The sequence below is a fragment of the Anolis carolinensis genome, unplaced genomic scaffold, assembly GCF_035594765.1.
Source record: "Anolis carolinensis isolate JA03-04 unplaced genomic scaffold, rAnoCar3.1.pri scaffold_8, whole genome shotgun sequence".
Taxonomy (NCBI): Eukaryota; Metazoa; Chordata; class Lepidosauria; order Squamata; family Dactyloidae; genus Anolis; species Anolis carolinensis.
In genome coordinates, this window is record NW_026943819.1 from 16,417,291 (window position 1) to 16,430,108 (window position 12,818).

At 40.5% G+C, this 12,818-nt stretch overlaps 1 protein-coding gene across 3 annotated transcripts in view; it reads right to left on the reverse strand.

Annotated features, from left to right (window-relative positions):
* robo3 (roundabout guidance receptor 3) overlaps nucleotides 1-12,818 on the reverse strand; it is a 232,753-nt gene that overhangs the window by 104,833 nt on the left and 115,102 nt on the right. For all 3 annotated transcript variants that reach the window (XM_062961269.1, XM_062961268.1, XM_008119088.3), the window contains exon 2: nucleotides 2,586-2,912. In XM_062961269.1, the coding sequence (XP_062817339.1) occupies nucleotides 2,586-2,912 (327 nt within the window). The remainder of the gene's footprint in view (nucleotides 1-2,585; nucleotides 2,913-12,818) is intronic.

Here is a 12,818-nt window from a genome sequence, read left to right on the forward strand (position 1 = left end):
TTTTCCACCGACGTTAAGTCTAGTCGTGTCTGACTCTGGGGGTTGGTGCTCATCTCCTTTTCTAAAGTGAAGAGCCAGCATTGTTCGTAGACACCTCTAAGGTCATGTGGCTGGCATGACAGAATGGAGCGCCGTTATCTTCCCACAACAGCAGTACCTATTGATCTACTGACATTTACATGCTTTCAAACTGCTAGTGTGGCAGAAGCTGGAGCTGACAGCAGGAGCTCACTCCGCTCCCCGGATTTAAACTGCTGACCTTTCGGTCAGCAAATTCAGCAGCTCAGTAGTTTAATCCACTGTGTCACTGGGGGCTCCCTTTAATATGTACAGTAAAGTCTCACTTATCCAACATTCGCTTATCCGACGTTCTGGATTATCCAACGCATTTTTGTAGTCAATGTTTTCAATACATCGTGATACTTTGCTACTACGTAGCATTACTGCATATCGAACTACTTTTTCTGTCAAATTTGTTATATAACTTGATGTTTTGGTGCTTAATTTGTAAAATCATAACTTAATTTGATGTTTAATAGGCTTCTCCTTAATCCCTCCTTATTATCCAACATATTTGCTTATCCAATGTTTGGCCGGCCCGTTTATGTTGGATAAGTGAGACTCTACTGTACCAAATCATGATTTTGCTTTGTGCAAGCTCATGTTAGCATCCCTTCACTCTACACCAACACAAAACAATTAAACATTTGATTAAAAATAAAATCAAGATTCATGCAAGGATCTCCAAGACAGATTATCAACACCCACCTTTCCTGAAAAATCCGCCACTGGAAAGTCATTCCTTGCCTTTGGAATAATTGTTCCTAATCCTTATTTCTGCCCACCCTATTTTGTTAGCTTCAGAGAAAACCATTTTATAGATTTTCCCTTCTGATGTCCAGATTTTGACCAATTACCACACTCCTTCGATAGCTTTATTTTGAGAGTGTAATCTGGTATCAATAGTCATAAATCATGCTGGTTTAACAGTCAGAGGTCCCTCTTCTACCCTCTTGACATTTTAAGAGCAGAAGGTAACGCTATGTTCAGTTCATGAAATGCCTGGAAATGACTCCAAAGCTTAGCAGAAATAGTGTTTTGTTCCCTCACCCCACCCCTGATGTTTGGCCTTGTCTCAGGCAAGGCCATCATTCATCTTGTGTCACTTTCAGAGGCCTGGGTGTTTTTCTGCACTGTTTGTTTGCAGATCTTTGTCTCTATAAAACCATTAAGAAAGACAATGGCTGAGAGTGCCTTGTAAAGCCACAAAGGTCAGGGCAGATAAATAACAAACCTGGATATCTTCTGAATCCACAAACTATGGGTCTTTTTGCTTGGCTGAGAGACCTTTCCTCTTTGAAAGACACACCAGAGAAGCTTGCCAGGAATGCGGTTGGACATGTTGCTAGAAAGAATCTATATCCTGGAGTAAATTGACTTATAAAAGGAGTGCATGCCTTATCTTTGTTAGAAAGTGATCAAACAGAAGGAACGGCAGTGTAGTGAAAGGTTGGTGGAATTGAAAATGTAGAGACTGGTGAGATTCCTTACTCAAATACTTATCCACTGAGTTTCTCTTGTAGCACTGGAAACTGGGGCCATAAAATGAACTGGGAGTTGAAAATCCAGGACATACAAAAGGAAGCACTGCTTCATGCACAGCATACGGAGACTTGAGTAATTTGCGACAAGATGTGGTTATGATCACCAACTTGGAAGGCTTTAAAATGAGATTAAACCAGTGGTTTCCAACCTGTAGGTTCCCAAGTGATTTGGCCTACAACTCCCAGAAATCCCAGCCAGTTTACCAGCTGTTAGGATTTCTGGGAGTTGAAGGCCAAAACATCTGGAGACCCATAGACCACTGGATTAGACAAATTCATGGAGGTTGGGAATATCAGTGGATATTAGTCCATGATAGATATATGCAGATGCAAAACCCAAAGAGCCCAAATATCTTCAATCAAGAAGACAAGTAGGTCTCTCTTTCCAACAATCCTGATTTGAAGCATTTCAGCCATTCTGATCTCTTTGCTGCAATATAGCAAAGGTGAGGAAGAGGAGGAGGTAGGGAAGAAAAACCTGCAGTTTTACTCTACAGTTGGACATAGGCAGCCACAGATTCACTTGTGCGAGGAAGTAGAATGACAAAGTGGTAGACATTTCTAAGAGGCCTCATCACTCTTGTTTTCAACCATTTGTTGAACTCGTTTGGTTAAGCAAACACCCCAAATCCCTGCCAATGAATGCAATTAGCAGAAACATTTCTCTTTCCTTTGCAGTTGTGGCATTAATCAATGTGACTTGATGGGGGAGAGGAACAAAAAATGGGCCAGGGAAAACCAACATGCTATAAATGGCAGCATGACAGAAAGTACTTAAGGATGCATCTTTAAGACACCTAATCACACATTCCTAGCAAGATACTATAACATACAATTACATTGTCAGGAAATGGGCAGAGAAGTCTTTTTTCCAAGGTATATTAATACTGACAGAAAGTAACTCATGACTGCCCAATTGGCATTCATTTCTCAGCCAGCATTACTGAATTCAGACACTCAAAGGTTGAATATTCTACTTACTGGCTACCTCCAGAGATGCGTTCCGGCTCACCGCTTCACCCAAGTAGTTCCTGGCGACACAGACATACACTCCCTCATCGGGTTTGCTCCTCCGGCCATGCACAATGCGCAGAAAGAAAAGGGACCCACTAGGCAGCAGCATGCGATGAGATCGTGGGTCTTCTTTGTCGGTTTCCACTCGCTCCCCATCCTTATACCACTCAACAATAGGAGTAGGGCGACCTTCTGCTTTGCAGTTCAACGTTGCCGGTTCTCCCTTGGACACAATGAGATCAGAGGGATGTTCAATTATCCGTGGAGATGAATCTTCAAGGCGAGGACGGGAACCTACAATGGAAAAAATGGAAAAAAAACAGCTTCAGAGCATGACACAGAAGATACTCTGTCACAAGGCTGAAAACATGAAGGGCAAGATAGGAAGCAACCAGGAATCTGGAGCCCAAATAAAAATGTAAGCTGCGGGAATCTGGATCACAGCAAAGGCCAACTGAGTTCAGCATTTTGTTTTCACAGCGGTCAGTGAAATATCATTGACTGTCATAATAGAAACCTTCCATTCATGTGGCATCTGCTGCTGGGATTGTTCTAGCTCTGGATCTCCTCCATTAAGATAGAAGATTAGATGATCTACAAGGTTTCTTCCAAATTCTATAAAATCTTACATATACATGATGTATGTGCACATTGTGAGTTTGGTATTTCAGCAAAACCGTCCATTAAGGAGGTGATTTAGAAGGCCAAAAGCTATCTGGATAAAATATACATATAATCTTATTGCACCACTACTTTATGACCCTGTTCTCTGTGGTTTTTACTCTTATTCCTTTTCTCACCCCGAGTTTTAACTTAGTGTTCATGCGGCCCGCCCTGTTTTATTGTTCTTCTGATTTTGCGTAATATAGTGTATATTATTATTTATTGTATTGTTCAATGTGTTATGATTTGTTGTTCTATTTATATTCTGTTATATTGTATTGTTCTGGGCATGGCCCCATGTAAGCCGCCCCAAGTCCCCGTTGGGGAGATGGTGGTGGGGTATAAATAAAGTTGTTTATTATTATTATTATTATTATTATTATTATTATTATTATTATTATTATTATCTGTCATCCACAACAGTGTATGCAAAGGGTGTCAAGCTCATTTTCATTGAGGGCCGCCTCAGTCTTATTTTTGCCTTTAAAGGGCCATTAAATCCATTGATTGAGAATCCGTAGATACAGAGGACCAACTATAATTTGTTTACATGATGGTATGAGCTCTTTAGTTTCTATCCAGGTGCTATCAAATGACAATTCCCATCACTTTGGAATATCAGCTATACAGAATGGGGATAATGGGAAATGCAACCAAATAGTACTTGTGACTCCGAGGCTGAGGAAAGGTTAAAGGACATTTTGAACACATACATTGTATCCACAAGCCTGATCTCACAATTCAAACCACATTACCCTGACTAAACTGAACAAACTGCAGCCTTCCAGGTGTTGCTGTATCACAATTCCCATTAGCTCTAGTCATGACGTGTAATGTTGAGGATTACAGGAGTTAGAGGCCAACATCAGAGGGCCACATAAAATGACATGATGGGTAAATTGAGCTCATAGGCTTGAATTTGAAACATGTGCCATTTATCTTATGTATTGGTTCTTGTATGACTCACTCAAGCCTACACAGTGGCATTCAAGCAAAATGTATCTTTTTGCAAGAAAAAGAACCATTCTCAATTTCTCTACTGCTTGTGATGAATCCCAGAACTCTCCTTGGCTTGTCTGCACATAGAAATGAATCTTGGCAGAAGCAGCCCTCAAGAAGATAAACTGTATTCTAGGCAGCTATATAAACTTAGAAAGTAAAGAGTCGGATAGAATTAAGCCTTTAGCATCTGCTAAAGCCCCAGGGAGCTGCCCATAGGCCTTTTTCAGCACCTTAGACAGAGCAGAAGCCAAAGACTCTCCTGGATTCTCTGTAATTCTCCCACACCTTTCCTTATTTTATTACAAAAGCCAGAAAGAAGCACTTCTCTCACTGCCCAGTGTCTGCGTGTGCATAAACCTATTTTAGGATATGTATTTTTAAAGAAAAGTAATTACAGTAGAGTCTCACTTATCCAACACTCGCTTATCCAACGTTCTGGATTATCCAACGCATTTTTGTAGTCAATGTTTCCAATACATCGTGATATTTTGGTGCTAAATTCATAAATACAATAATTACTACATAGCATTACTGCATATTGAACTACTTTTTCTGTCAAATTTGTTGTATAACATGACATTTTGGTGCTTAATTTGTAAAATCATAACCTAATTTGATGTTTAATAGGCTTTTCCTTAATCCCTCCTTATTATCCAACATATTCGCTTATCCAACATTCTGCCGGCCCGTTTATGTTGGATAAGTGAGACTCTACTGTGCTGCATTTTATCAAATGGCAACACCCACCAATAATGGTATACAATACCATTACGGGTAGCATAGATTTCATTTATTTTTGGATGCTCTCAGAGAATTTATTTATGGCCTAAATAGCCCAAGGGTGTCAGATCCTATCTGAACTTAGAGGCTAAACAGGATCATCATTGGTTAGTACTTGGACAGGAGACCACCAATGAATACCAGTTGCAAGGAAGGAACTTGCAAAAATGCCTTGGAGTATTGTTTACCTAAGAAAATGCTATACAATTCATTTTATAAACCACAAACTAACAGGCAATTTAGAGGCGCACACCCCAGGGCATTCCTTAAGGAAATAGAAGACATTATGTAAGAAGTGCCTTATTAAATATCAGAATTCATCTGAACATGTAATATTCTGCAGGTGTGTGCTTGGGAGCACAGCTAGAGGGGAGGAGCAAAAGGATGGCATTGCTCACCCAAGAGGAATTCTGAGCCCCAATTAAATTTCCCTTCAATTCCCAAATGTCTAGCATTTCAGTAATTTAAAACTGAACACACAGTTTAAGCATCCAAAGGAAAAAAAAGTCATGTTATGTTCCCATGGGAATGCAAATACAGCAAACATAAGAGTTCAAAGTGTCTTACTCTCTAGAAATCTGAGTAATGAGGGAAATTTTCATTTGGGTGGGAAGAATTCTTATTTGAAGAGCAACACTCTCCTTTTCCCCCTTCTATAGCTACATTTTTCAGTGACAAGCTTTTCCCTCCTTATTCACTTCCGGGTGAAGCAATGGGTTAAACTATTGTGTCGGCAGGACTGCTGACCAACAGGTCGGTGTTTTGAATCTGGGGAGAGTGGGTGAGCTTCCTCTGTCAGCTCCAGCTCCCTATGCAGGGACATGAGAGAAGCCTCTGACAAGGATGGTAAAACATCAAACATCCGGGTGTCCCCTGAGCAATGTCCTTGCAGACGGCCAATTCTTTCACACCAGAAGCGACTTGTAGGTTCTCAAGTCGCTCCTGACACACACACAAAAGCTTCCTAAATGTATTGAAACACTTTTCTGATAAGTTGTGTATATCTACGCAAAGGAGGATGCTGCTCTCAGTTCTTCAGTTAGTTTTTTTTCTCAATTACAGCATACGCTGATTTAATTGTCTTCAGTTCCTTCAGATAACTCTGAGAAATGTAAGTTTTATGAGAGCATCTGTAATTGAATGCTCCCATATTGGAAAAGAACTGAATTCCAGCGTTCTCAAAGCAACACTGACAGTTTAAGTTTTGTGTCTCTAGTGGTTACGAGATAGGGGTCGCTAGGGCAAGGTTATAGAAGCCAAGTTTGGATATACTGGCTCAACAACAAAAAAGCACTTGAATTATAGTCTCAATGTAATGGTAGCTCATAAATGTAGGAATCCCTTGGGGAGTTTTGGGGGTAGTCCTGTTACCAGTCTCTTTATAAAAGGAGATAGGGCTCTTCTAAACTGATTAGAAATTAAAGTAGTGATTTACTTTTCTCATGGTGCTGATTTAAGGACCAATTTGGGCATCAAATTGCTAGTGGGAATAACAGATGAATGCAACTCCCTTGTGCATCGGAATAATTGCTAGCCTGAAATGCTGTCATATAGCTCTCGCATGTATCTGCTTTGTTTCTTGAAATTGCTACACGTCACAAAGATTTGACCATGAACAACATCTGGGCAAAAGCACTAGAGATGTTAACTTGTCGCCCGGGGAGGCATAAACCAAAGCTATTGCTCCTTTCACAGTTCTCTATTGTCATTTCGCATCTCTATTTTCCCTAAGAGGAGATGCTGTTCAGCTTGTGACATGAAGATGGAGTTCCATCAACTTTGTCCCAGTGAACTCCCCAGGAAGGTTCAAGAGGTCAGTGAACCTGACCTCAAAATGTCAAGCAAAGTTTCCCAAGACACTCAAAGAGAGCAAAGATAGGCTCAATTGAAGAGGAGAGAGCCAATGGAAAGCAGTTCAAAAAAAAATCTTGGTCAGAGGAATTTAACTGGATCAATCTCTATGGACACTTTAGTATCCTAGAAAGAAGGAGAACTCTCTGGGAAAGATCTAATTGTGGATTTCTCCTGGTGGAATCCAGAGGAAGGAAGTGGTTCCCCTTGAACTACTACCACTCCTCATGTAAATCTTAAACAGGTTGGAAAATCCTCTGAAATTTTGGAGAACCCTTTGGCTGTTTCTCTTAGAATGCCTTTTATTTGTATCTGGTAAATGGAATGAACGAACAAGTATGCATATTTATCCACAAACACACACAATTATACATCCCAAATAGGCAACACCTAGGAAACCATACTGAATTGTGAATACAAAAACATTGTCAAAATCCAATTTTAGTCCAAACCAAAATAGTAAACACAGAGAAATTGATTGGACTTAAGTAAGTGATATCAAAAAGGCCTGAGTTTGCATGAGAAGACAAGTCGACTAAACTGAGGTTGTTGTATTTTGGACAGATCATGAGATGATGTGAGCCTCTGGAGCAGGAGTCCCCAAACTAAGGCCCGGGGGCCGGATGCGGTCCATCGAAGCCATTTATCTGGCCCCCATGGCACAAGGGCAGAAGGGGGTTGGGCTAAATGACCCAAGAGGTCTCTTCTTCTCTTAAAACCCTTATTATTATTATTATTATTATTATTATTATTATTATTATTATTATTATTATTATTATTAGAAACACAACAAGATGAGTCCATAGCAGACACTCTGCTGGCTGTTGTATTGGATCATATGTCGGACACTTCCCAAGTGTCTAGGACTGTGTGATGTATCGGCGAATAATGTGTGCAGATCCCAGTAAGGTGGCCTTCTGCAGCTGACAGATGGTAATTTTGTTAGCACCGATTGTGTTTAAGTGCAGGCCAAGGTCTGTAAGCACTGCACCCAATGTGCCGATCACTACTGGGACCACCTTGACTGGCTTGTGCCAGAGTCTTTGTAATTCAATCTTTAAATCCTCATATCGTGTCAGCTTTTCCAGTTTTCCAGTCTTTTTTATTATTATTGTTGTTGTTGTTGTTATTATTATTATTATTATTATTAATTATTGCTCAGTGGCCAACTATAGTCCGGCCTTCCAACGGTCCGAAGGATCGTGACATGGCCCCCTGTTTAAAAAGTTTGGAGACCCCTGCTCTGGAGAATACATGGGATGTGTAAGGCAGTAGGAAAAGTGGAAGAACACCTCAAAGATGGATTGATAAAATCAGGGAAACCATAGCATCCTTGCATTTGCAAGACATGAGCAGGGCTGTTGATAACCAGGGCTCCTGGGGGTTTCTCATTCATAGGGTTGTCATAAGTCAAAGTCAATTTGATAGCAAGGAACAACATCTTTAGTCAGTACATTTCACTGGGTATGTCAAGTTGGAAGTAAAACTGGATTTACTCCAGTATCCTTAGTATCAAAGGAAGGTCTACGTTTCTCAGGACAGCTACAATAGTAAATGCAGGCCTTCATTTTATATTCAGCTGGAGTGTAATACCTAATTTGAGCAGAAATGGGATACTCTGTGACCAACTCCAAAGAACTCAAACTCTCTATCCTTGCTGAAGCTACAAAGAATGAGGCCCACATGAAAGACATTACAGAAGAAGTCTTATCTTCAGACTTCCGAGTGATCAATAGCGGTGAAATTCTAAACTCTGATAAGGTCTCTGGGTATAGATTTGTTTACCTGTTGTAATGATGATGTCACTCATTTCAAATTCCATTTACTCAGGCAGAACAGTTGCCTTTTGACAGATGCTCTTTTGTCCAACTCCTTTTAGCTAGAAAGGAATGCCAGAGCCTGACTCCACAAAGGGAGGGAGCACAAAAATATTTGTACTGATCAGTGATTGAGTGATTTGTAATAGACTGGCAAGGATTTCAGGCTCCTAACTAACTATTGAATAGTAAAAGTATTAGAATATTGTCCTCACAATCCTATAGTCCTGACATACTGGAAAGACCGGAGTAACCAGAGCTGAGTTTTTGTCTGTGAGCTCCACTCAGTTCAGACTCAAAAGCATAGGAAATTAGAGTGCAATCCATTTGTCCCTGCCTCATGTGCCAAGACATCACACCTGAAATTTCATCATCAGAACTCAAAATTTGGTTGATATTGAAGATTTGTTGGGAACTGTAAGAAGCCAAAGGATCCCCATCACCATGTGGCTTTATCATAATTTTACAAGTAGTTACAGCCAATTTTTAACAGGGGTTTGGAGGACATGGAGAGAGAGCTTCAGATGACTGTTGAGGGATGTGAGCCACAAAATGGGTCCATAAAGATACATATCTATAGCCTTTCACCACCAGTCTCTACAGCAATGTATTTTGTACCTTGCTTCATTCAGGTGATGGGCCTCAACACTTTAGGACAGTGGTTCTCAACCTTCCTAATGCCATGACCCCTTAATACAGTTCCTTATGTTGTGGTGACCCCCAACCATAAAATTATTTTCGTTGCTATTTCATAACTGTAATTTTGCTACTGTTATGAACTGTAGTGTAAATATCTGATATGTAGGATATATTTTCATTCACTGGACCAAATTTGGCACAAATACCCAATACGCCCAAATTTGAATACTGGTGGGGTTGGGGAGGGGGATGGATGATTTTGTCATTTGGGAGTTGTAGTTGCTGGGATTTATAGTTCACCTACAATCAAAGAGCATTAGGAACTCCACCAACAATGGAATTGAACCAAACTTGGCACACAGAACTCCCATGACCAACAGAAAATAGTGGAAGGATTTGGTGGGTATTGACCTTGAGTTTTGGAGTTGTAGTTCACCTACATCCAGAGAGCACTGTGGACTCAAACAATGATGGATCTGGACCAAAATTGGCACAAATAATCAATATGCCCAAATGTTAACATTGGTGGAGTTTGGGGAAAATAGACCTTGACATTTGGGAGTTGTAGTTGCTGGGATTTATAGTTCACCCGGTGACGAAGTGTGTTAAAGCACTGAGCTGCTGAACTTGCAGACCGAAAGGTCCCAGGTTCAAATCCCGGGAGCGGAGTGAGAGCCCGCTGTTAGCTCCAGCTTCTGCCAACCTAGCAGTTCGAAAACATGCCAATGTGAGTAGATCAATAGGTACCGCTCCGGCGGGAAGGTAACGGCGCTCCATGCAGCCATGCCGGCCACCTGACCTTGGAGGTGTCTACGGACAACACCGGCTCTTCGGCTTAGAAATGGAGATGAGCACCAACCCCCAGAGTCAGACATGACTGGACTTAACGTCAGGGGAAACCTTTACCTTTACCACCAAAGAGTACCAACCCCACACAATCTTCCCAATGCTACCCTACATACAGTAAAAGTCAAACAACACATCATGTGGGGGTTTGTGAAAGAATTTTTGAGGCTTTAAAATAATTTAACTATTTTTAAAAACAACAACAACACAAAAGTTGAAAAGTGGCTGTAGAGTGACACCAGAAACCCAAGTCAGAAAAGGAGTGTTTCTCTCTTTTCCCCAGCACAGATCTACCTTTTTAAAATCATTTCTTGGACTTCTACCATTTTGGTCTGTCTGCTTTTATCCAACAGCAATGTTAAAGAAGACCTTGATTTTGCTTAAGAAAAAACACTGCCACTGGTTGGGGCCAAATCTTACTCCCACCACTTTCACACAAGTTCCTGAAAAAGATACTGAATGACCAAATGACATGGCTCTCCATTCCACATCCAAGATTTGGCCTGAAGCACTGAGTCTAAAGCTCTAACACTGATCAGCAAGAGAGAAAGAAGCATGGAAAAGGCATAATTTAAGACCTAACTATTGAACATAACCATTAAATATTAAACGGAGAAACAAAAGCAACAGAATATATGGCTTGATTTTTTATTTTATTTTTTTAAAAGGTGGGTTTGTGAAACTCATAAAGAAGAAAAAGAACTCAAGAATTTAAAACTGAAGTGTGAGTGCAGTGGGAATGTACAGTAATGCATCTGTGAAAAATAGTCTTGCTGACAAGTCAATAGAATTGAGAAACTAGGGCACTTGGGAACTCCGGGAGGCACAGGTAGAAACAGGTAATAATTACTAAGCTGGGGAACAGGGTAAAATGACATGATAGGAATCTATAAGTATTTAAGGGTATAGATTTCCAAGGTCATACAGACACTGCTGCCATTATGAAACAAGGAAAGGGCCTTGTACTACAGGTTGGAAAAAGTTATCTTTTGGGACTCCTAGAATCCCACAGCCAGCATGGCTACTGTGATTCTGAGAACTATACTACAAAAAAAAATCCTCTACTAAGTTTTGTTTGACTACTTAATTATCATAGTTAATTAAGCTATTACATCATTTTTCAGTTTACTAGAGGATTTCATAAGCCATCGTTTTACTGAGCTCAGGCATTTTCAGGCTTCATGTGATGTGAATCACAAAGAGAAATAGTCTCCAAATCTGCATTTTCCTGCTTACTTTTTTCCATTACCAATGCCTTCTCTAATCTCATAGAATCATAGAACTGGAAGAAACCACAAGGGTCATCCAGTCTAACCCTCTGTAATGAAGAAACACACAATCAAAGCACCCCTGACAGATGGCTGCCTAGCCTTTGCTTAAAACTTCATACCACAACTTGTTGGAAAATTTCCGCATCCTCTCTCTCACCCTTATCTTGCTGTTAGAGCAATGAAGAATTAGCAAAATAGGGCCTTTGGTTAGGTAAACTCCTCCCTGTTCTCAGTCTTCTATGGAAGGTTGTAATGTACTACATTTTGGATGGTCAGAAGTGACATTGCATTGTCCCAATTGTTTTGGGATTGGTGGGGGTTCTTACAGTTTTGGGGTTGCAAACCCCTGAAACAGCATAGTAAAAAGTTATTTCTCCCACCATGGACATTTCACAGATATGTATTTCTCACTTGCCTAATTTCCAACAGACCTCGCAACCTCTGAGGATGCCTGACGTAGATGTGGGCAAAACATCAGGAGAGAATGCTTCTGGAACATGGCCATACAACCCAGAAAACTCACAGCAACTCAGAATAGTAAAGTCTTTTACAGAATTTGCACAAGTGTTTTAAAGATGATGTGGAGCAGTTAGAGAGGTTTTGGGGAATCAGTAGAGGTCCAAAAGACTAATATATTCTTGAAAGATGCCATGCATATGATTCCTATATCTGATTCAGCCAGCCTGCCTGCCTATAATAATGGATTGTTCAGTACTGCTGGAAAGTCCACAACAGTGTATGAAGTGTACTGCCACTGTATGTCATAACTTCTTTTAGCTTTCAAATCACAGCCTCTTGTCTTATATATTGTAGATAACATCAGAAAAAGCTGCAAGCCAAATGGAGACTTGCCCATAGACATGGTTTTTCATCCTTGACTGATGAGAAAGAGCCAAAGTTCAGCATCAGAGTGCATGTTTTGCATACAAAAAGTCCCAAGACCCATACCTAGCATTTTCAAGTAGGGCTGAATCTAATCCAAAACCACCGAGGACTAACTAGGACTAACCTAAACACAATGTGTTGTTGAAGGCTTTCATGGCCAGAATCACTGGGTTACTGTGAGTTTTTCAGGCTGTATGGCCATGTTCCAGAAGCATTCTCTCCTGACATTTCCTCACACATCTGGGCAAAACATTAGGAGAGAATACTTCTGGAACATGGCCACACAGCCCCAAAAACTCACAGCAACCCATTAAATGAAATGGTGTGCTAATCCACATGCAAAATAGCATAATCAAGATTATCAGAAGTCCGGACACCAAGCCTTATGAAGCAAAATTTTGGGAAATGAATATGTTTAGCTTGGAGAAGAAAAGACAGAGTGGTGA